The sequence below is a fragment of the Balaenoptera ricei genome, chromosome 19 (genome assembly GCF_028023285.1).
Source record: "Balaenoptera ricei isolate mBalRic1 chromosome 19, mBalRic1.hap2, whole genome shotgun sequence".
NCBI classification, from domain to species: domain Eukaryota; kingdom Metazoa; phylum Chordata; class Mammalia; order Artiodactyla; family Balaenopteridae; genus Balaenoptera; species Balaenoptera ricei.
Window position 1 is genome coordinate 4,738,301 of NC_082657.1, and position 22,005 is coordinate 4,760,305.

General features: G+C 41.4%; 2 protein-coding genes across 2 annotated transcripts in view; both read right to left on the bottom strand.

Annotated features, from left to right (window-relative positions):
- LOC132354078 (zinc finger protein 347-like) overlaps positions 1 to 7,451 on the bottom strand; it is a 44,010-nt gene extending 36,559 nt beyond the window's left edge. The window contains exon 1 of the mRNA XM_059905689.1: positions 7,312 to 7,451. Within this exon, the coding sequence (XP_059761672.1) occupies positions 7,312 to 7,431 (120 nt within the window). The 5' untranslated portion in view covers positions 7,432 to 7,451. The remainder of the gene's footprint in view (positions 1 to 7,311) is intronic.
- Positions 7,452 to 7,453: 2 nt separating this feature from the next.
- On the bottom strand, positions 7,454 to 21,044 carry LOC132354098 (zinc finger protein 836-like). The gene is made up of 4 exons (XM_059905734.1): positions 20,998 to 21,044; positions 14,313 to 14,405; positions 12,209 to 12,335; positions 7,454 to 9,404 (listed from the first exon to the last, which is right to left on the bottom strand). Exons 2-4 carry the CDS (start codon positions 14,325 to 14,327, stop codon positions 8,242 to 8,244), a joined length of 1,305 nt encoding a protein of 434 aa, XP_059761717.1. The 5' UTR covers positions 14,328 to 14,405; positions 20,998 to 21,044; the 3' UTR covers positions 7,454 to 8,241.
- Positions 21,045 to 22,005: the final 961 nt, after the last annotated feature.

Genomic DNA, 22,005 nt, shown 5'->3' on the forward strand with positions numbered 1-22,005 from the left:
CTGATGGACAAACTGATCATGAAAATGTGGTGTGTATATATATAGAATGCAATATTGCTCAGAAATGTTGCCATTTGCAACAACATAGATGGCTCTAGAACGTACTAAGTGAAAAAAGTCAGACAAAAACAAATACCACATGGTTTCACTTATATATGGCATTTTTTTTAAAAAAGTGAAATACAGTGAAGAGAGACTGGTAAAACAAACATATGATTTCGAGAAAGGGGTAAAGGGGTGAGATAAGAGGGGCATATTTCAGGGACTTCCCTGGTGGTTCAGCGGCTAAGACTCCGTGCTTCCACTGCAGGGGGTTCGGTTTAGATCTCTGGTCAGGGAACTAAGATCCCACATGCCAGGCGGTACGGCCAAAAGAAAAAAAAGTTAAGAGGGTCACATTTAAAACTGCACAATAGATAGGTCACAGTGATGTAATATACAGCATAAAGAATATGGTCAATAACATCATAATTTGTTTGGGGACAAGAAGGCTACTAGACTCATTGTGGTGATCATTTCATAATGTATACAAATATTAAAAGTGTAGGGCTTCCCTGGTGGCGCAGTGGTTGAGAATCTGCCTGCCAATGCAGGGGACACGGGTTCAAGCCGTGGTCTGGGAAGATCCCACATGCCGCGGAGCAACCAGGCCCGTGAGCCACAACTACTGAGCCTGCGCTTCTGGAGTGTGTGCTCCGCAACAAGAGAGGCCGCGATAGTGAGAGGCCCGCGCACCGTGATGAAGAGTGGCCCCCGCTTGCCACAACCAGAGAAAGCCCTCGCACAGAAACGAAGACCCAACACAGCAAAAAATAAATAAATAAATAAAAATTTTTTTAAAAGTGTATAGTGCACCTGAAACATTATATTGTACATCACTTATATTCCAATTAAAAATAAAAAGAGGGAATTCCCTGGCAGTCCAGTGATTAGGACTCGGGCTTTCACTGCTGAGGGCCCAGGTTCAATACCCGGTTGGGGAACTAAGATCCCACAGACCATGCAGTATGGCCAAAAAAACAAAAAAAAATTTTTTTAAATAAAAACAAACTCCATTGTGGAGAGATACCATATAAAACTAATGTATGTGGCAAAGCCAGGAACCAGGGCTCATACCTCACTTGGTATCAGAATATACATTTTTGAGAAAAAACACACAAATATATGGCAAAGCTGATCCAAATTTTAAGCCTTCTGGAACATAACAGAATTCTTTCCAGAAATTTGACAAATGTAATGAGTGTGATCAACTTTGTAAACAATACACAGTTTTGTGGTCATGAAAGTATTCATATAATATGGAAACGGTACAAGTGAGTCAAGGTCTTTCAGCAATTACCTCAGCACACACCACGAAGAATTCATACTAGACAGAAATGACAAATGTAATGGAGATAAATGTTCAAACAACGCTCTCAATGGACTTAACGATAAGAAAATTTACACTCAGGGGAACTAGGTTCATTACTTATGAAGATCAACCAAGATCAGATAGGACTCGGCATTTCACTGCCATTGCCTGGGTTCAATCCCTGGTCAGGGAACTAAGATCCTGCAAGCAGCATGGAAGAACAGGAAGAAAAAAAAGAAAGGCTACTTAAAAAAAAAAACAAAAAACTAGAGACTGTCATACAGAGTGAAGTCAGTCAAAAAGAGAAAAACAAATACCGTATATTAACGCATATATGTGGAACCTAGAAAAATGGTACAGATGAATCCATTTGCAGGGCAGAGATAGAGACAGAGATGTAGAAAACAAATGTATGGACACCAAGGGGGGAAAGTGGTGGTGGGGTGGGGTTGGTGGTGTGATGAATTGGGAGATTGGGATTGACATGTATACACTAATATGTATAAAATGGACGACTAATAAGAACCTGCTGTATAAAAAAAAAACAACTCATGAGATGGTGTCTATCAATGAAGCAAGGATACCTGTGGAAAAACCTAATTATCTGCATATTATTAAATGTTTTTATTCAATTATTTGAAGTTTCTTGAAAACGGTGTATTCTTATTAACGACCTATAACCTGAAGTTTGAAATCTGCTGTTATTCTTTCGTTACTTGCTATTCTTTTATCACCATGATGGTCTTAGGGAAGGGATGGGTAAGATGAAAGGACCTACTTCATTAGGTGGGATTTATTCATATCCAGCTTACTGTGAAAAACTAGGACACTCATTTTAAGGTGCAATGTTATAAATAAACTTGACAGCATGGGGAGGGGCAGAGTATAGATATAAAACTATTATCTAAAATATAGTGGTTTTTGTGGTCATTGCCCCTTCTCTAGATTTGCTATGACTGAGGGCTATTGCTGATGATTATAGGAAAGAGTTACTCTACCAGATGATTGTGAAACACAGTACAACTGGACACTGAGAGAATGAAGTTTTCATGAGTATCATGATGGTAGAAAAAATGGAGGGGAACAATGTTCTTCTGTCCTCTTAAAAAGGAATAGCTGTTGTATATCATTTATTAATGAAAATTAGTATTATTTCTAGACACTGAAGACACAGTGTTACAGAAGTTTAATGAAAGGAACTAGAGTAAAGCATGCTTGTAAGGGATTCAAAAATTAATGTAATGTAATGTAATCTTTCCTTTATAATCCTGAATGAGTCATAAGCTTTCTATTGACCCCAGTGTATCCCACCTCTTTGGGGCACTTCATAATACATAATACATCGTTAGGCTCTCTAGGTTGAGGGGCATCTAAACAATTTCTTTCCACGTTATATACAAAACGACGTTCAACTTTGGAAATATATGTTCATAATCTGCATTTGACTTATGAACTCCAAAGTGTATCCCTGATTATTTCTGGGGCTACTATGAAAATATCAAGTCACTGGAACTTCAGATTCAAGCTCCCTACAAACTGCCTCTCCTTACCTGAATATACACAAGATTATATTTCTACACGTTTTTTTTAGTGCTGAAGTTAGACCCATGGTTTGCATATCTACATGAAATGAAAACAGAAATATAGTAAGCATATAAAAACTATGAGGAAATAAAAGAACATTTCATAAATAAGGATTAAAAGGACACAATCTATCATTTGTGCTTGCAGTGCTCAGAGAAATAACTGGAAAAGATCAAGGTTCATGAGTTTCCTCTAAGAATGAACAAACACAATGGGATTTATAAACTAGAAATTTCACGTATGCACTCTCCAAAATATTTGTTGGGTTTTTTTTTAGGTTTAAAAAAAAAAATACATTTATTTATTTATTTTTGACTGTGTTGGGTCTTCCTTGCTGCGCACGGGCTTCTCATTGTGGTGGCTTCTCTTGTTGTGGAGCATTGGCTCTAGGCACGCGGGCTTCAGTAGTTGTGGTGCACAGGCTTAGTAGTTGTGGCTCGCAGGCTTTAGAGCACAGGCTCAGTAGTTCAGGTGCACGGGATTAGTTGTTCTGCGGAATGTGGGATCTTCCCAGACCAGGGCTCGAACCCATGTCCCCTACACTGGCAGGCGGATTCTTAACCACTGAGCCACCAGGGAAGCCCTATTTGTTGTTAATTTGTACTTTTGCTTTTTTTTTTTATTAATGAATTTATTTATTTATTTTTGGCTGCGATGGGTCTTCACTGCTGTGTGGCTTTCTCTAGTTGCTGAGTGGGGGCTACTCTTCGTTGCGGTGCGCAGGCTTCTCACTGCGGTTGCTTCTCTTGTTGCAGAGCTCCGGCTCTAGGCACGCAGGCTTCAGTAGTTGAGGCTTGTGGGCTCTAGAGCGCAGGCTCAGTGGCTGTGGCTCACGGGCCCAGTTGCTCTGCGGCATGTGGGATCTTCCTGGACCAGGGTTCGAACCCGTGTCCCCTGCATTGGCAGGCGGATTCCTAACCACTGCGCCACCAGGGAAGTCCCTGTACTTTTGCTTTTTCTGCTGGAAGAAGATGGAACCCCACACAAAGTTTAGTTTGGAGGGCTTTCTGGGGAGACCAGGGTGGACCAAGTTGTTCCCAAAATGGCTAGAGAAAGCAGAGAATGGTGATGTTCTTGCGTTACGGTGGATACAAGACTGGGCTGTGGTGATGGTATTTGCTTGTGGTGTGAACCTACAAGTCCTGCCAAGGGATGGAGCGCTCAGGCTTTATTATCAGCCTGCCCTGATAACATGCACAGAAGAGGAAGAGCTTGTACCGAGTCTTAAAGGTGTCTGTAGTCAGACCTCAAAAATGGAGTCAGACTCACAATGTTTTGGATTCATTTTGTACCTCTGCCCTCCAGAAAAACAAGAGCATAAATCTATGTTGATTTAAGGCATTTAGTTTGTGGTAAGTTGTTACAGCAGAAATAGAAATTTTAAAGAAATGGTGTATATGGAAAATCAAAAGAATCTACAGAAATTTCTAGAAAAAGTATACAATGCAAGGTGTCAGGATACAAGTACCCCACTCAAAAATTTATTGAAATTTTATATAGTAGCAATTTACAAATGAATACTGAAATAAAAAATGTAATATCTTCTTTAAATGCTCAGAAAAGTAAAACTAGAAGAAAAATGTGTAAATCTAACAAAACATGGACTTTTATATGGAAAACTACAGTAGTCTGAAAGAAATCAAAGATGACATTTCATTTAGGTCATTTTAGAGAAACATACCACAGTCAATGAATTGCTAGAGAAACATACCATATTCATTGAAGGTAAGACACAACGTAGAAATGATGACAAATCACCTCAAACTGACATACAGGTTTAACGCATTTCCAAACAAAATTTTTGAAGATACAAACAAGATTTTTCTAAAATAAATATGGAAAGGCAAAAGAAATAGAAGAGCTGATATATCTGAAAAATACTGAAGTGGTTGGAATCACTCCACACGATAAGATTTATAATACAGTGACAGTAATCAAGACTGTGTGGGATTTCTCGAGTGACAGACACATAGACCAACAGAACAGAATGAGGAAACCAGAAACAGCCCCACAGGAGTACAGTGTACCCTTGAACAACACGGGTTTAAGCTGTGTGGATTCACTTATACATGCATGTTTCCCAAAACACACTATCACAGTACTACAACGTCACAACTCAGTTGAATCCAAGGATGCAGAACCACGGATATGGACAGCCAATATTAAGTTATACGTGGATTTTTGACTACTCGGGACTCAACACCTCTAACTCACTGCACTGTTCAAGGGCCACTGTACTTCCAACAGATTTTTGACTAAGGTACCAAGGCAATTCAATGAATGAAGGATTTTCAAAAACTGGTAGTAATCAATAACATGTTCACAATGGGGGAGAAAACTCCATTTAAACTTCACACCTGTACAAATATTAGCTCAAAGGTAATCACTGGTTTAAAGGTAAAATTATAAAACAACAAGACATTTAGTAAAAACACTGCAGAATAAAATTTTGATACCCTATGGATAACTGCTCTTCTAAAAAACTGCTTACATATATTATCTGGTAAACATTTCCAAACATTAATTTTTTTACTGAAGTATAGTTGATTTACAACGTTCTGTTAGTTTCTGCTGTACAGCAAAGTGACTCAATTATACACATATATACACTCTTTTTTTTTTTTTTTAATGAGTATAGACAAACATTCTATTTCTGTTTAAAATCTTCACATTTTGATTGTGGGGTTTTTTTTTGGTTTTTTTTGTTTGTTTTTATTGAGGGGAGAATTTCTTATATTTATTTATTTATTTATTTATTTATGGCTGTGTTGGGTCTTCGTTTCTGTGCAAGGGCTTTCTCTAGTTGCAGTGAGCGGGGGCCACTCTTCATTGCGGTGCGCGGGCCTCTCACTGTCGCGGCCTCTCCCGTTGCGGAGCACAGGCTCCAGACGCGCAGGCTCAGTAGTTGTGGCTCACGGGCCTAGTTGCTCCGCGGCATGTGGGATCTTCCCAGACCAGGGCTCGAACCCATGTCCCCTGCATTGGCAGGCAGATTCTCAACCACTGCGCCACCAGGGAAGCCTACACTCTTTTTTATATTCTTTTCCATTATGGTTTATGCCAGGAGACTGGATATAATTCCTTGTCCAAACATTAATTTTTATTAGCCTAGGGTAAAAACACCTTGGGCAATTTATTTAAAGTGTTTTACAAGCATTTTCAAAAACCATATTGCACAATGGAACATACGTGTGCCACAGGTAAAGAAATGTAATAAATTATTAGCATGAAGAAAACTGTATTGTTTCCTAATCAAGAAATCAGGAGTTTCAAGAGTAAACATTCGCTGTTTTGTTCAACAGTCTGAATCCATTTTATGATGTTTGACTACTGACAGCTTTAGGCAGCAGGACAACCTCTTCCTATTCTACCTATGTGGGCAAACTAATTTAAAAACAACAACAACAAAAAAAAACCTGAGGACTCCCTCCTTTGATACAAACTGAAAATTCAAATCTCATCAAGTGATCTCCTTAACACAAGAAGCCATTGACCATTCCCTGTTCTCTTAAACCATTTTTTGAACACCTTGGAAGTCTCCACCCTTCCCATAGAAAGCTGAATTATATAACAAACATTCTCATAACACTTCAACATAAATATCAGTCTCAATAATCAAACCAAATTCTGTGTGGGGTTCCACCCTATTCCAGTGAATGGTCACAAGTGCAAACCAGCAACAACAAAAATATGTCTTAAGGGTGAATACATGAAATTTCTAGTTTATCCACCAAACAAAAATGTCCCCATTGTATGTGGTTCATTTTGAAGAGAAGACTCATGAACATAGAGCCCAAAAATTATTTCACTGAGCACAATAAAGGACAAATATGATACTGATTTTTAAATTTTTCTATTTTGTATATGATTACTATTTTCCTACTTTCTCTTCATCTAAATCAAGGTGCATACCATGACGTTTATTTAGACACATAAAAGAACAAGAAAAAATACATTCATATACTGCATACTCAAGAATGGGGAGCAGGTATTAAGGAGTGTTTAAAAAAATAGCATTCCCAAGGTAGAGTAATGCTGTAATGTTCTGTTCAGTATGGACTGTCTGATGATAAGTAGGATGTGAGCCCCGAGTGAAGGTTTTTCGCATTCATACATTCATGAGGTAATCTCCAGAATGAATTCTTTGGTGAATACATTCCTTGTCAAAAGGCCAGGCCACAATAATTACAATTACTGGTTTCAATCAGGAATGAAATTTCTAATAAAGCATAAGATGGGGACACCTGCTAAAAGCCTTGTCACATCACTACATTATTAAAGTCTCTCACCTATATGGATTGCCTGATGGCATTAAGTCAGGCTTGAAAGCACACTGAAGAATTTGACATGCTCATTACATGTCTAAGACTGCTCACCATTATGAATTCTCCGAAGACTTGAAAGGGTTGAACTCTGACGAAAGACCTTGCCACGCTCATTGCATTTGTAAGCCTTCTCACCATTATGAATTCTCTGATGACGTACAAGGTTTGCATTTTGACTAAACACTTTGCCACAATCATTACTCTTTTTTTTTTTTATTACTCTTGTAATTTGCTCCATTATGTATTTTCCAATGAATTCGAAGTTGGAGGTTTTGACTAAAGACCTTGGCACACGCATTACATTTGTAAGGTTTCTCTGCAATATGAATTTCTTGATGCCTTGTTAAGGGTTGTCTTCTCACAAAAGACTTTGCCACACTCATGACATTTGTAAGGTTTCTCTCCAGTAAGAATTCTCTGAAGAAGAATGCAAGGACTGAATTTCGATTAAAGACTCTGCCACACATGTCACATTTATATGGTTTGGATCCTGTATGGATTATTTGATGATGCCAGAGAGTTGAGCCATGATGAAAAGTTTTGCCACACACATTACGTTTGTAAGGTTTCTCTTCAGTATGAATTCTCCGATGAATTGCAAGGTATGAATTTTAAACAAAGACCTTGCCACATACATCACAATTGTGTAATTTCTCTCCTGTATGGGTTATCTGATGCCTACTGAGGTATGAGCCCTGATGAGCAGTTTTAGCCACACTCATTACATTTGTAAGATTACTCACTATTATGAATTGTTGGATGACTCGCAAGGTTTGTGTTCTGACTAAAGACTGTGACACACTCATTACATGTCTAAGGTTTCTCTCTAGTATGAATTTCCTGATGAAGTCCAAGGACTGCATTTTGATGACTGACTCTGTCACATACATCATATTTATATGGTTTTGCTACTCTATGGATTATGTCATGCCTACTGACGCCAGAGGAAGAAAGAAAGGTTTTCCCACAGACACTACATTTTTAAGGGTTCTCCACAGTATGAATTCTCTGATGAGTTACAAGGTCTGGATTTTGACTAAAGACCTTGGCACACACATCACATTTATGTAATTTCTCTCCTGTATGGATTATCCGATGTCGACTGAGGGTTGAGCTCTGATTAAAGGTTTTACCACAGTCATTACATTTGTAAGGTTTCTCTCCAGTATGAATTCTCTGATGAACTGAAAGCTTTCTTTTCTGACTAAAGACCTTGCCACACTCATTACATTCGTAAGGTTTCTCTCCAGTATGAACTCTTTGATGAATTACAAGGTCTGAATTTTGACTAAAGACCTTGTCACATACATCACATTTATGTAATTTCTCTCCTGTATGGATTATCCAATGTCGAGTGAGGATTGATCTCTGATTAAAGGTTTTACCACACTCATTACATTTGTAAGGTTTCTCTCCAGTATGAATTCTCTGATGAACTGAAAGCTTTCCTTTTGTACTAAAGACCTTGCCACACTCATTACATTTGTAAGGTTTCTCTCCAGTATGAATTCTTTGATGAATTACAAGATCTGAATTTCGGCTAAAGACCTTGTCACATACATCACATTTATGTAATTTCTCTCCTATATGGATTCTCTGATGACTCCTGAGATTTGAGCCCTGATGAAACGTTTTGCCATACTCATTACATTTGCAAGGTATTTCCCTGTGTGGGCTCTGGTCTTGTGTCAGTATTGAAGGATGTATAAAATATATATTAGAAATGTTGGTTTGGACAGGAGGAGAAATTCCTTCAACTGGTGAAAATGAGGAAGTACTGTTGATACTCTTATTAGCTTTATTAAAATCATCAATTTTCTGTTTACTTTTAAACACATGCAGTTCATCCTGAAGGCTTAACACAAGTCTATTTCCAATATGGTTGTTTCCCGCATCCCTTCCACCATGTTGACTTCTTCTATCAGTGACATTTTGGTTATGGGATGTAGGGATATTTCTGTAATTTCTTTCATCATGTCTCCACTGAAATCCAAAGTCAAACATATTCTCCTGTATTTCCGAGAGGTAAAAAGGCTTGATTTCCTGGATTTCATGTCTTCCCAAAATCACTGTTTGGAATACTCCTCCTCTATCAATGTTTGATTTTAGTTGTAATTTCCTTATCACGTGTATATGAGAAATATCTACAAGATATAAAGAACCATACATTTCCTATTCATTACACTGCATGAATAAATGTTTCATGTTGAATATATGATATTAAACAAAAGTAACACTTTTATCAAACAGAGTTATGAAACTTTTCAACCATGATGTTAAATTTTTGAAGAACAGTAAAGAATAGGATTCTTCACTACAGAAAGAGTGATTACACGTAATTCAAATTAAGTTCAGCGTAGCATCGTTTCAAACACCGTGACAAAAACATTCAAATGGAAAAACTTACATTAGCTCTCAAAAACGGGTATTTTCCACTGTGACCACAAAGCACATACCAACTAACAGTAAATATACCAAGATCAGAAGTTTAAAAAGGAAATCTTAAGGGAGATGCAAGAAGAAGTGAGCTGTGTAACTAATACTGCTATTCAAGCATCCCTGCTGGAAATGGTTTCTGAGTCATCACGGCTGCACATTTTGATTTAGGTCATCTACTGAAAAAGTTTTTCAATGGATGAAAGGGAATCATTTTTACAGTGTGAGTAATGAGGAAGGTGGAGGGATGGATGATGAAGTGCTGTGGAAACTGGGGAGATCAGGAGAACAACTTAAATACGTGACCAAACGACAGTGATTCTAACCACATCAAGAGACAATGTAAATGGACTTCCCTGGCGGTCCAGTGGTTAAGACTCTGCGCTTCCAAAGCAGGGGGTGCGGGTTCCATCTCAGGTCAGGGAACTAAGATCCCACATGCTACGGGGTGTGGCCAAAAATAAGTAAATAAATAATACAAAAAGAGAGAGAGAGAGAGAGAGACCATGTAAAGAAAGACCAGGACTGATACCAGGACTGAGTGGAGGAGAGGGAATAATAAACATGGGGTATCATAGCTTGTGATTGCATATATGTGTGAATAAAACTGTACGAGGCAACTAAAAATAATGAGGTTAAAAGAAAAGAAGAGGACTTCCCTGGTGGTGCAGTGGTTAAGAATCCACCTGCCAATGGAGGGGACATGGGTTCGAGCCCTGGTCCAGGAAGATCCCACATGCCGCGGAGCAACTAGGCCCGTGCGCCGGAACTACCGAGCCTGCACTCTACAGCCCGCGAGCCACAACTACTGAAGCCCACGCGCCTAGAGCCCGTGCTCTGCAACAAGAGAAGCCACCGCAATGAGAAGCCCGTGCACCACAAGGAAGAGTAGCCCCTGCTCGCCGCAACTAGAGAAAGCCCACGCGCAGCAACAAAGACCCAACGCAGCCAAAAATAAATAAAGTAAATAAATTTATTAAAAAAAAAAAAAAAGATACCTGCACTCCCACGTGCATAACAGCAGTAATCACAATGGCCCAGGCATTGAAACAACCTAACTGTCCAACAGATGGATGGGGAACAAATCTGGGAGATACACAGAATGCAATTTCATTTACACATAAAGAAGAAAAAAATCCAGCTATTTTTAACAGCACAGATGGACAATGAGGGTATATACTCAGTAAAATTATTCAGAGAAAAAATAATACTGAATGATCCCATTTATGTGCAAAATATATTTTTTTAAAAAGAGGCATGCTGGGACTTCCCTGGTGGTCCAGTGGTTAAGAATTCGCCTTCCATTGCAAGGGACGCGGGTCCGCTCCCTGGCTGGGGAACTAAGATCCCACATGCCAAGAGGCAAATAAGCCCAAGCGCTGCCTCAACTGCGCCCGCGAGCTCTGGAGCCTGCCCGCCACAACTAGAGAAGCCTGCGCGCCACAATGAAGACCCAGTGCAGCCAACAAAAAAATAAACACATAAATAAAGTAAAATTTAAAAAAGGGGCATACTAAGAGCAACTTAGAGTAGAACAGCTGTTACCAAACTCTGGTAGCAGAATGGGGAGATATTAGTCAAAGGAGTAAATGGCTGAGGTAGCAAAACAAGCAGACAGGGCTTCAGACAGCTCCTTGCAGGTTCTGAGGTGCCAGATGGAATGAAAGAGCAGCCAGTGTTTTCCCATCTCCTGATTAGGTCTTCAAAGAACACAAGATGGGGGTGGAACCCAGAAAGGCTCAGGGGCTGGAGTCTGGAGGCATCAGCTCTGATCTATATGGACTGAGAACGGAGCATCCAAGGGAATCAAGTCCAAAAGGAGAGCTGAGGGAGCAACAGACCCCTTTAAAACAACCCTGTTTACGCTCCTCAAAATCAAGCAGCAACAAGTTCACAGGGGCCAGATAGCCGAGTGCTGTATATCATGATAAAGACTTTGCCTTTGTCTTTGGTGGAGCTCCCACACCACTGGAGGGGGAAAGAATACATTTTACATGTTGAGGGACCGAGTGATAACTAAGGGAGAAGAAAAATTTCCTCTCAGACTTGACAACGAATAGATTTCTGTTTTCGCAAACAACTCTCCCATTTGGTAGAGTTTCCCAAACACTACTAATGCTGCAGTGGGTCTGGAAACATATTTCAGAAACTCATCCACCGCGTGCCTCCTTCTCAATGCAGAGGGAACAATGAAATATGCAGACGTCTAACTCTCTTCCAATAGGTACTGAATCAAAAGCACAGAGGTAGAGCACAGGGAATGAAATATTTTAAAAGTTTCTGCTTGGGCATTAGACACACTTAATCACTTAAAAAACTCCTGGTGTACCGCGAAGTGGCCAGATCATCTGAAGAAAGGGCATGTTTAAACTCCTGATGCTAAATCAAGAAGCTTTTCATGCCTCAGTCAACATGGCTTTGAGCTCAGTTAACCAAGGCAGGGGATTCCAAAAGGGAAACAGGGGAAAATGCAAAGATACCCTCCCGACCTTTGGAGGGAAGTTATCCTCACCCACAGAGAGCAGGTTCCTGCAGGTCTCCAACATCACGTCCCTGTACAAGGCCCTCTGAGCAGGGTCCAGGCATTTCCACTCTTCTGGAGAGAATTCGATGACCACATCATTCAATGTCAACTGTCCCTTAAAGAAAAAAACATTTCACCAAGAGGACATGAGGAGAGTTCTTATTTCCGTACAAAATGAGTAGAGGTAAAAGATCAATTAGATTGAAGTATGTATTCTGACAGATCCATGGAAAGGTATTTGAAGCTAATTGGGTGTCTAATTTTAACTTCTTATGCTTTGTCATAGAGATTACAATATCCTTCAAATAGATTTACCCTTCTCATTTTTGTGGGCAATACATGAAATACAAACAAATAAAAATTCAACACCGGGCTGTCCATGTGGAAGTGTTAGATATTATGTTCTATACACTGGGGGATAATCCTCCTCCTGGATGTTGAGGAGCATGAGTGGTGTCTTCAGAGATGACAGAGTCCACAGTGGCTTTATAAAGAAAGCTCAAAACCTCCAATTATGATGACGATAACAGCAGCAAAGAGGAACATTATATGAACACTTCCTATATGCTATGCATTACTCTAAATGTTTTACATGTATTAACTTGTTAGCAACATCAAAGCTCATTAAAGAAAGATCTTTTCCCAACTTACAGAGGAGAAAACTGTGTCAGAGACACTCTGAAAAACTCGACTGAGTTCAGGAATCTAAGGAATCATACAGTAAGCACATGAACTTGGTTGGGCTATACCATGGTTGGGCTCTGGAACTGAAGCTTAAAAATCACAGAGTTAAGTAACACATAGAGCATTAAAACTTCACTGACAGATGATTATCTGAGAAAACTTTAAAGAAGTTCAAGGTAAACAACATGGAACAGCCTAAAAGTTCATTATATACGTGTACACGCACACATACACACAAAACGTTAGTAATCTTATTACTATTTAAACCATGAACATGATACTGTAGAAAAAGTTCAAGGCCAGGGAATATATTAAAGATATAATATGAACTGCAAAAAGATATCTATAGATTTAAAATCATGATGTCTTTTATCTAAACCATGGACTTGCACATCCATGCACGTATACACACGTCAGTGATAAATTAACTGGAACGAGAGTGGTCTCCTGACAGATTTTCAGACTATTTTTTCATTATCATATCTATTCACGTGTATTTCAGGATATTTCTTACAGAAATGAAAATGTACAAACTGTACTAAACTGAGCTTCTCAACATAATTCTATAGTAGTCTGCTAAAAAAGAAAATAGTACAGACATTAAAAAAAAAATGAGAATACTTTAACTCCAATTTCAATAACTATATTCAAAAATATAAATATAAATCTGTCCATTTGAATTTATACAGATAGGCATTAACAAAGGCCAAAAAGGGTTTCTTTGTTTTTCCACTAATAAAACATTGATTCAAAATTAGAAAAATTTTTTTTAAAAATTAGAAAAGTTATTACTATTATACGCTATTTTAACAGATTAAGAATAAAATTCTCACAATGGTAAAGTAAAAAGTTTCTGGGAGAATTATAAAACATAACAAAAAGGAATATGGAAAAAATATATTGTTATTAAGAAAGAACGTTTCACCAATGTCATGGTCAGAAGGAAAGGGTCGATGCATTCCCGCTGGAGTTACAGTGGCGTGAAGGGGGCTGGCCAGGGCTCCTGCCGTTCACCACGGTACAGGGTGCCTGAGCAGGGACCACTAGAGGAAGTAACAGGGGGAAAACAGAGAGCTAGAGCGAAAGACACATCTAAGGACAGGAAAGGCAAACAGCAAAAGGAAGGAAAAAGACATCCCACCCCACAGACAGCAAGAGTGACTGCACAATATCGGACAAAGTAAACAGAAAATCTGACATAAGAGACAAAGGACATTACGTAATCATAAAAGGGTCAATTCTCCAAGAAGATATAACAATTATAAACACGTACTGAGGGACGGCACTAGGTAAGGACGAATGCACAGGTGTCAGGAACAACACCTCAGAGTCAGAGAGGATCAGCGTGTCCAAAGAAGGGAATTTCAGGACAGATACACTGAAGAATCAACTGAGAACATGACTTCACCTGAGAAAGAGCCATTTCTTACTCCTTCTCTTTCCTCTTCCTCCTCTTCTTATGGGCTTCTTCCTCAGACCATGTGAGCCTTTAGAGGTCGATCTTCAAAGTTGAAAACAAGCTGTTTAATGCTTAGAATCAACACACCCCCTTCCTGAGTCACCACCACACACACAGGGAAGACCTCAGCATGTGGAACAGACAGCCCCCTGCTGCCCACTGTCCCAGGAGGGGCTCAGGACAGTAAACTCCCACACAGAGACCAACAGGAGAGTTTTCCCACCCTTTCTTCAGATCAGGCTCCCCTCCTGGTGAGGCCCTCACGTACACAGCAGCAGCGGGCACCTCAGCTGGACCCGACGACCCCCTGCAGGTCACAGACCAGCCCTGATCCATCCCCACGCAGAGCAGAGCCCCTCAGCCTCAGCCCAGATCCCAGCCCTCAGGAACGGGGGGACCCAGAGTCACGATGCTCAGTGAGGGATCCAGATTGGAACATCCTGGGGAACCTTAAGTATTATTCATGTTGGGCCCCAACCCAGCTACTTTAAAAGGCATCTCTGGTCAGGGGGTATAAAACATATAAAGATGCCTTACTCAAATCAACGTGAAGCCTGGGTTGAGCACCATCTAGAGGAGGTGAGCCCAACACACCTCACGCTTTCTTTTTCTTTTCAAGCACTACTGAGGTATAATTGATGAATAAAAATGGCGTAGATATAAGCTGTACAACGTGATTATTTGGCAGATGTACACAATGTACAATAATTATCAGCATCAAGTAATTTACACTTCCACTAACTCACAGTTACCATTTTGTGTCTGTGTAGTGAGAACACTAAAATTTTACTCCCTCAACAATTCTCCAGTATATAGTAACACACTATGATCAACCGTAGTCAGCATAGTACACAGAGATCCCCAGAACTTACTCATTTTACAAATGAAAGTTTCTAACCCTTGGGCAACATCGCCCCATTTTCTCCACCACCCAGCCCCTGGTAACAACCTTTCTACTCTACAGCTCTATGAGTTTTACATTTCTAGTTTCCACACAGAATTTATCTTTTTCTGTCAGGCTTATTTCACTGAGCATATTCATTCTAGGTTCGTTCATTCTGTTACAAATGATAGGCTCCTTCATTTTTATGGCTGAATTTTGTGTGTGTGTGTATATATATATACATACATACATATATATATATATATATATATTTATATATATAAAATCTCTTCATTATTCATTCATCAACATTATGGTTCTTTCTACAACTTGGCTGTTGTGAATAATGCATTAATGCTCATTGGAGGGCAGATATTGCGCTCAATATACTGATTTCATTTCCTTTGGATATCGAGCCAGAGGTGGGTTTGACAGATTGTGTCTGTTCTACATTAAATTTACTGAGAAACCACCATATTGTTTTCCATAATAGCCGTATCATTTACATTCCCACCAACAGGGCATTAAGTGTGCTCTGTTCTCTGTATTGGGCCTGTGTGTGTGTGTGTGTGTGTGTGTGTGTGTGTGTGTGTGTGTGTGTCTGTGTCTGTGTGTTGAGACAGATAAAGACAGGATAGTGCAGAAACAAGTATGAGCCTGGCAGCAGAAAGTTAACAGCTATTTCTTCCCAAGGATGAGCCTCTAGACTTTAGATCACTGTGGTGTTGGGGCCCTTTGATTCTTGAAACAATCTTTCCAAACATGACAGGACTTTATGACCCGGGCTAGACACATACCTAGCAAAAGCTTCCTGCTCAAAACATTCTGCCATCTGACACAGAACTCATAATTTCCCATACGGACACAAATAAACAAACTCTTATGGGGTCCAACACAGTCTCCAGACACTCTCTTAATGATCCTCATAGAAAATACCAAACAACAAACCAAGCTCTTCATAACTCATGCATCAGGAAAAAACACATATGGAGACACCCAAGGATCAGCAGACCCAAAAGCCCATATTTTCATTTACAATGATTCCAGCACAAACACTGTCGTCTCCAAAACCTACCTATTAAAAAGATGTCTCCAATAATACACATGCCTCAGTGAGACCCCAACATCCCCAATGAAGTGCTCTCTTTTGTATCTTCCATAGCGCATCTGAAATATTCTTCACTCACAACCCAAAATGCTCAAAAATAGCAAAGGTAATGCGAAAAATGATCTCTGAGACTTTCCCTGTATTACTTGGAGGTTTACACGATGCTTCTTACCCTCCCAAAAAAGCCAACACACGTCACGGCTTAGAGTGGATTCTATAGGGCGCCGTCTAGATCCATTCCTGCGGTACCGTGGCAGCCGTCCTCCTCTACCCAGAGCTCCCTATGGGTGTATCTCAGGCCACAGCTCTAACAATACTGGGGGAAAATGGTTCTCTCTTTCTAAATCCACTGTCTTCATTCCTCCTCAGGAATGAAGGTGTGACCCAATGTAACCAATACATGCAAGCCTCAGTCTCAGCATCTATGCTACAGGGAAGCTGAGCTAGGAGCCTATGGCGCCTCAAACCCACAACCACCCATAAACCCATGTCACGATGCTCCAGACAGAATTAAGACATCCCTTGCCAATACCTCCCCACATCCCTTGATCCCACAAGGCACAGGTGCACACATTCACTGGGCTCAAGTTGATGCCCACACCTGCGGCCATATCCCTCATGCAGACCCATACAGGCTCTGCTTCCCTTTCCCGACTTCTCTACCGCTCCTCCATGCGAACACGAGGAAACGTGATAAATGGCACAAAGACCTCTCAGCAAGGATCTTGCAACCAGAACACAGACGCTCCCACCCAAAGGACACTGGGCGTTCAGTATGAAGAGCAAACAGCTGGCCCCCTGGAGGATACTTGCCAGCAACCGGGGACGCTACAGAGTGCACTTACACGGGCATTCGAGTTCAGTGAGACAGTTACAAAGGGAGAGCGTCCTGAAGTTTCTTGTCTCCTGTTCTCCCCACTCACATCTAATTGGAAAACACATTCCCTATTTAGGGCGCTCTCCTTCACATCCCCTTAGGTTCTGGACTTCTGCCCACCCTTAGCATCGTAAAATCACTACCCCTGACTCTGAGCGGATGAACTGCTGGAAGGCAAAGCACTTGTCAAGGTGGCAGCTGGTCCCCAGATGTGCACAGCCTGCAACACCTGTAGCTATAGTAGAGCAGTAACGCAGCAGAATAAACATGAGGACACCTGACAACACTGCAAGAGGAAACCAGCTGTACAGGGCTCCTTAGGCCTCCCTACAGCTTTTTGCTCTGGAGTAATTAAGGAGGCACACCAGGTAAAGATCAATAAGCGCTGAAATATCCAGAACAAATATGGGAACCATCCTCATCACCTACCCTGTTACCTTCGTATTCCCTGAGGAGTACTCAGCCCAATGGAAATTCCTAGCATCTGAAAACATCCCACGAGTGAGGCGTTGCAGTGACCCTGGGAAAAAGACGAACACCGTGTCCTTCGGTGGACGTTAAAGACAAGAGACTCAAAATAATCAATGGAGAAGTGCGTTTCTGTTGAGGGTGACTGATACTGAGGCAATAAAATCTGGTTAACGTCACGGAGATTGTCGGGGGGTGGATGGCGAGCCATCTCTGAACTAAGACTTGAAGGAGGGTGTACGGCCAGGATCATGCTGATTCAAAAGAAAAAGGTAAGAGGAGCAACTAAGATCTGAAACATGAAAGGTGTTGGTGTTTGGGAACAGAGAAAAGATGAATGTGACCAGGACAGAGCGAACCAAGAGAACAGGGTCAGCTCCCAGGATGAGGCTGGAGACACCGGCAGGGCCCTGAGGATGACACAGGTCTGTGTAGCTACAGGAAGGAAACTGGATTTTGTCCCAAGGACAAAAAAAACCCAGTGGAGGTCTGAAGCCCAGGGGTTGACATAAACTACTTTCAGATTTACATTTAATGCAGAGAAATATGTCTGACTATGGTTTCTCAAACTATGAGGCTATGTTCCATTCTCAATCCTAGCACTTTTGCTTTTCATTCTAGGATGACTGGGAACCGTGAAAAATTCTAAATAACACAGGACACTCTCACTAGAAAGAATTCCCACACACAGACAAACACACAATTTGGCCAATCACTTCAGGAGTCAATATTCCTCAGACTCACAGTTTCTGAGTCTAGACTCTCATCTCCATATTACAAGTGGGCTCCCTGAGGAGGCCCAGAGGGGAGACATGTCTGAGAAAGCCCAGGTTGAATCCAGAGAATCAGGTGGAACTAAAGTCTGAAATGGGATCCTGAAGGGCCAGTGGGCAGACTTTGTCCTCATCGCCTGTCGAATTTAAAACACCAGAACCAACCTTCATGTTCCTGACCAAAGGAAATTTCTCTTTCAAGGTCTGATCACACAGATATAATACTGAGTATTCAATTCTTCTTTCCAGAAGATCTCAGTAAAATATTTAAACATGCAGATTTGCAAAAATATAGCCACTGGTGAAGAAAACATTGTAAGGGGTCAGCTGAAAAATAAACTGTGAGCAAACTTCTTCATCATGAATAGATGGCTCTGTTGGAGGAAGGTTCCAAGCCAATCCAACGCATCCTTCATCATTTGCAAAGAACACTAAAGAGGGACCTGAGCGAAACATCTTCCTGTCATCTCACAGCTATTTTAACAGACCAAATAAAAGAGGAAAAAAACAAATATTAGACTAACTGGTTAAATTAGGTTTTGACTGTTAATGTAAAAGACCAATGACCTCTTTACCAAATACTAATCAAAATAGTCTAAAATTATTTACTAGTTATCAAAGAAGTTTTCCAATATATAAGATGAAGAGGAAAAGCACTCAGGCCTCGTATAAACCTGAATCAATAAAAAGAAATAATCTGTGAATTATTTTTAATCTAAAAATGCTGGTGTCGAAGTTTTTCAAAAATTGAGGCTTTACCTTATTTAGAAAAGAATGACATGAGTAGACTACCTAAGGGAACCAAACTTATTCCAGAAGTTAATAATTACCTACAGGAAAGTAGAAATTGAATGGACTAAGATTTATTCCAAGCCACACAAAGAATTAAACGTAAAGAAACCAGAAAGAAAGAAGAAAATTCATTACAAAATCCAAAACTTTTAATGTTCCTTTAAAGAGGCACCACGTGGTGACAAAGCTAGTCATTTCTTGTGCCACTAGTCTCTCGCCTCTCCTCTCCTCTACCTCATGCCAGGAAAATGGAAGGGGGTGACCCACAACTGTCTGGGTCAAGTCACTGCGCCTTGGCCGAACAGGAACTGCAAATGGAAGTTATCTTCTCTTACAAATACTTACAAAATACACAAACCTTTCACTTTTTGCACTTCCCATCCTCATCTGTCTAATTTAAGCAAATAAATTTTAATTCATTAGATTCTAAAGCTACAAATCAACATATCACAACATAATCATCTGTATCCAAACAACTCACCGCCCATCTGGACCCAGTTTCTCACCTCTACCTGCACTACTATGTGTTTCCATTTCATTCTGCTTATCTGTCTCCTATTTCATCTCTGTCTTTTTGTTCCCCTCTACTCTCCTGCTGTTTCTCCCCTCCTACTTCTCCCTCACCCTTGTCCTGCCCCACCCTGCGACTTCTTCCCCTTCTTGCTGCTTTCTCCCCAACCTGTATGATTGTCCTAAATATCCATGTGTTTCTCCATCTTTATTCCCAAACTCAGCTCCCTCTCCGATCTCCAGGTTACATTCTTTCTGTAACTGCTACAATGCCTTAGTCTGCACTCTCTGGCACCCCAGGTGGCTATGCCTCCTTCCTGCTTTCTCTCTTGTGCTCTTCTAGTCACTAGTTTTCCTCTTTCTCTCCCAGCACCACGGTCCTCTGAAGGGCATGGTTGCAACTCTTATGCTCTCCGCCCACTCCCTGTGTGAAGTGCCTCCCTCCTGCCGGTGATACAAGGCCCCTCTCCCTATGTTACTATCCCATCGGTTCTCTCTCATTCCTTCCTCCTTCTCAGTTTTTCTGCTTCTCTCCCAGTCGCTCTGTCTCTGCTTCTCCTGATCCCCCTCGCCCACGAATTTACAGGGATGGTGACTGAATAAGATGCCGCCCTACCGGAAGAGACTATTTTCCAGCGGGGTGGAAACTGGGGACAGACATACACTGGGTGTCACAAGGCTGGCCCAGGTCACCTCCCCCTATGCGGGGTGAGGGGAAGGGCTGACTACGAAGGGGAGGCCGGGGGAGCCGAAGGACCGGCCTGAGAAGACGCGAGGACAGACGGGCTGGGAGGGAGGGAGGGGGTCTCCGGAGAGGGGCGGGCTCTGCAGAATCCCGGCACCGGGGAGAGGACGCGGCCTGTCCGGGAGCGGGGCGGCCGGCGCTGCCCTCCAGGGGCCGAGAAGGCCAGGATGGGGGCGCGAATCCACCTCGCGGAAGAAGACTTTACACGGCGAGGGCGAGACATTGACAGGTTTGAAGCAGGGAAATGTTGCGAAAGGCGGTGTCTGCGTGGACAAGGTAAAAAAGCCAAGGTCAGGGACCAGCCTCAGAGCGAATTCAAACCCAAAGGAAAAGACACCCGTCCTGTGACGGCGACGTCTGGATTTACTTGGGGTGGAGGGCCGGCTGCTGTGATTTTACGTCCATAGTGACTCCGAGACCCCGAGGATGGAGTAAGCGGGACCGCGCGGCACATATACACTACGAAGAAAAAACTTACGGTCAGCCGCACGACGTTCACCTCGCGCTCACCGCTTCTACTTCCGTAGGAAACCGCGGACACGCAGAGAGAAGAGGCGGGGCTTCCGGGGCGGGGCCTGGGCGGAGCGCTACGTGCGAGGGGCGGGGCGGGTCTGCGGAGAGAGCGCGGGAGTGCGGCGCAGGGGCCGAGGTTCCCCTACCTTGACCTGCTTAGTTAACTGTCCATAATACTTTTAAGGTAAAAGCGTACAATTGTATGGGCCGGTTTTGCAAAAACTAAGAAGATTCCTCTTAAGTTAAAAACAGATTAAATAAAAAGCTTTTTTTTGCCAGCAGATTTCTGGCACGTCCCGCTCGTGAGGCTGAAGCAATTCAGAGCTCTGGAAACTTGGGTCTCCAAGTGGTAGCTGTGGGGCGGTGATTGGAGCCTGGAACATTTGCTGCACTTACAATTAATATAAGCACTTTAAGGAAATAAAAACTGGATTTTTCTTTGCATTACAAACGAGAATGTGCATTAAAAAAAAAACTCTAGCTATGTAGAATGGTCTATTTCATACTGAAACCCTAAAGAACGGATATTCTGACCTTTCAGCCTCCGCGGCAGCCTTGGAGCCCCTGAAAAAGCTTGTGGGGGGCAATTAAAAAACCAAAAGAAGCAGGTCCTGAAGTTTACTCTTGACTGTACCCATGCTGTACAAGATGTAATCACGGATGCTGACAATTTTGAGCAGGTTCTTCAGGAGAGAATCAAACTGAACGGAAAAGCTGGGAATCTTAGTGGAGGCGTTGTAACAATCAAAAGAAGCAAAAGCAAGATTACCGCAACTTCTGAGGTGTCTTTTTCCAAAAGGTATTTGAAATATCTCACCAAAAAATATCTGAAGAAGACTAATCTCCGAGATTGGTTACGTAGGTTAGGTAGGTGCTATCACCAAAGAAAGTTACAAATTGCATTACTTCCAGATTAATCAAGATGAATAAGGGGAGAAAGATGAGGATTAAAAGGCAATTATCTGGGAACTTC

Excerpts from the sequence above, each read along its gene's own strand:
- LOC132354098 (XM_059905734.1), bottom strand. Across the intron at positions 9,405-12,208 it reads CAGGAACCTGCTCTCTGTGG|ATATTTCTCATATACACGTG; the intron begins GTGAGGATAACT and ends TATATCTTGTAG.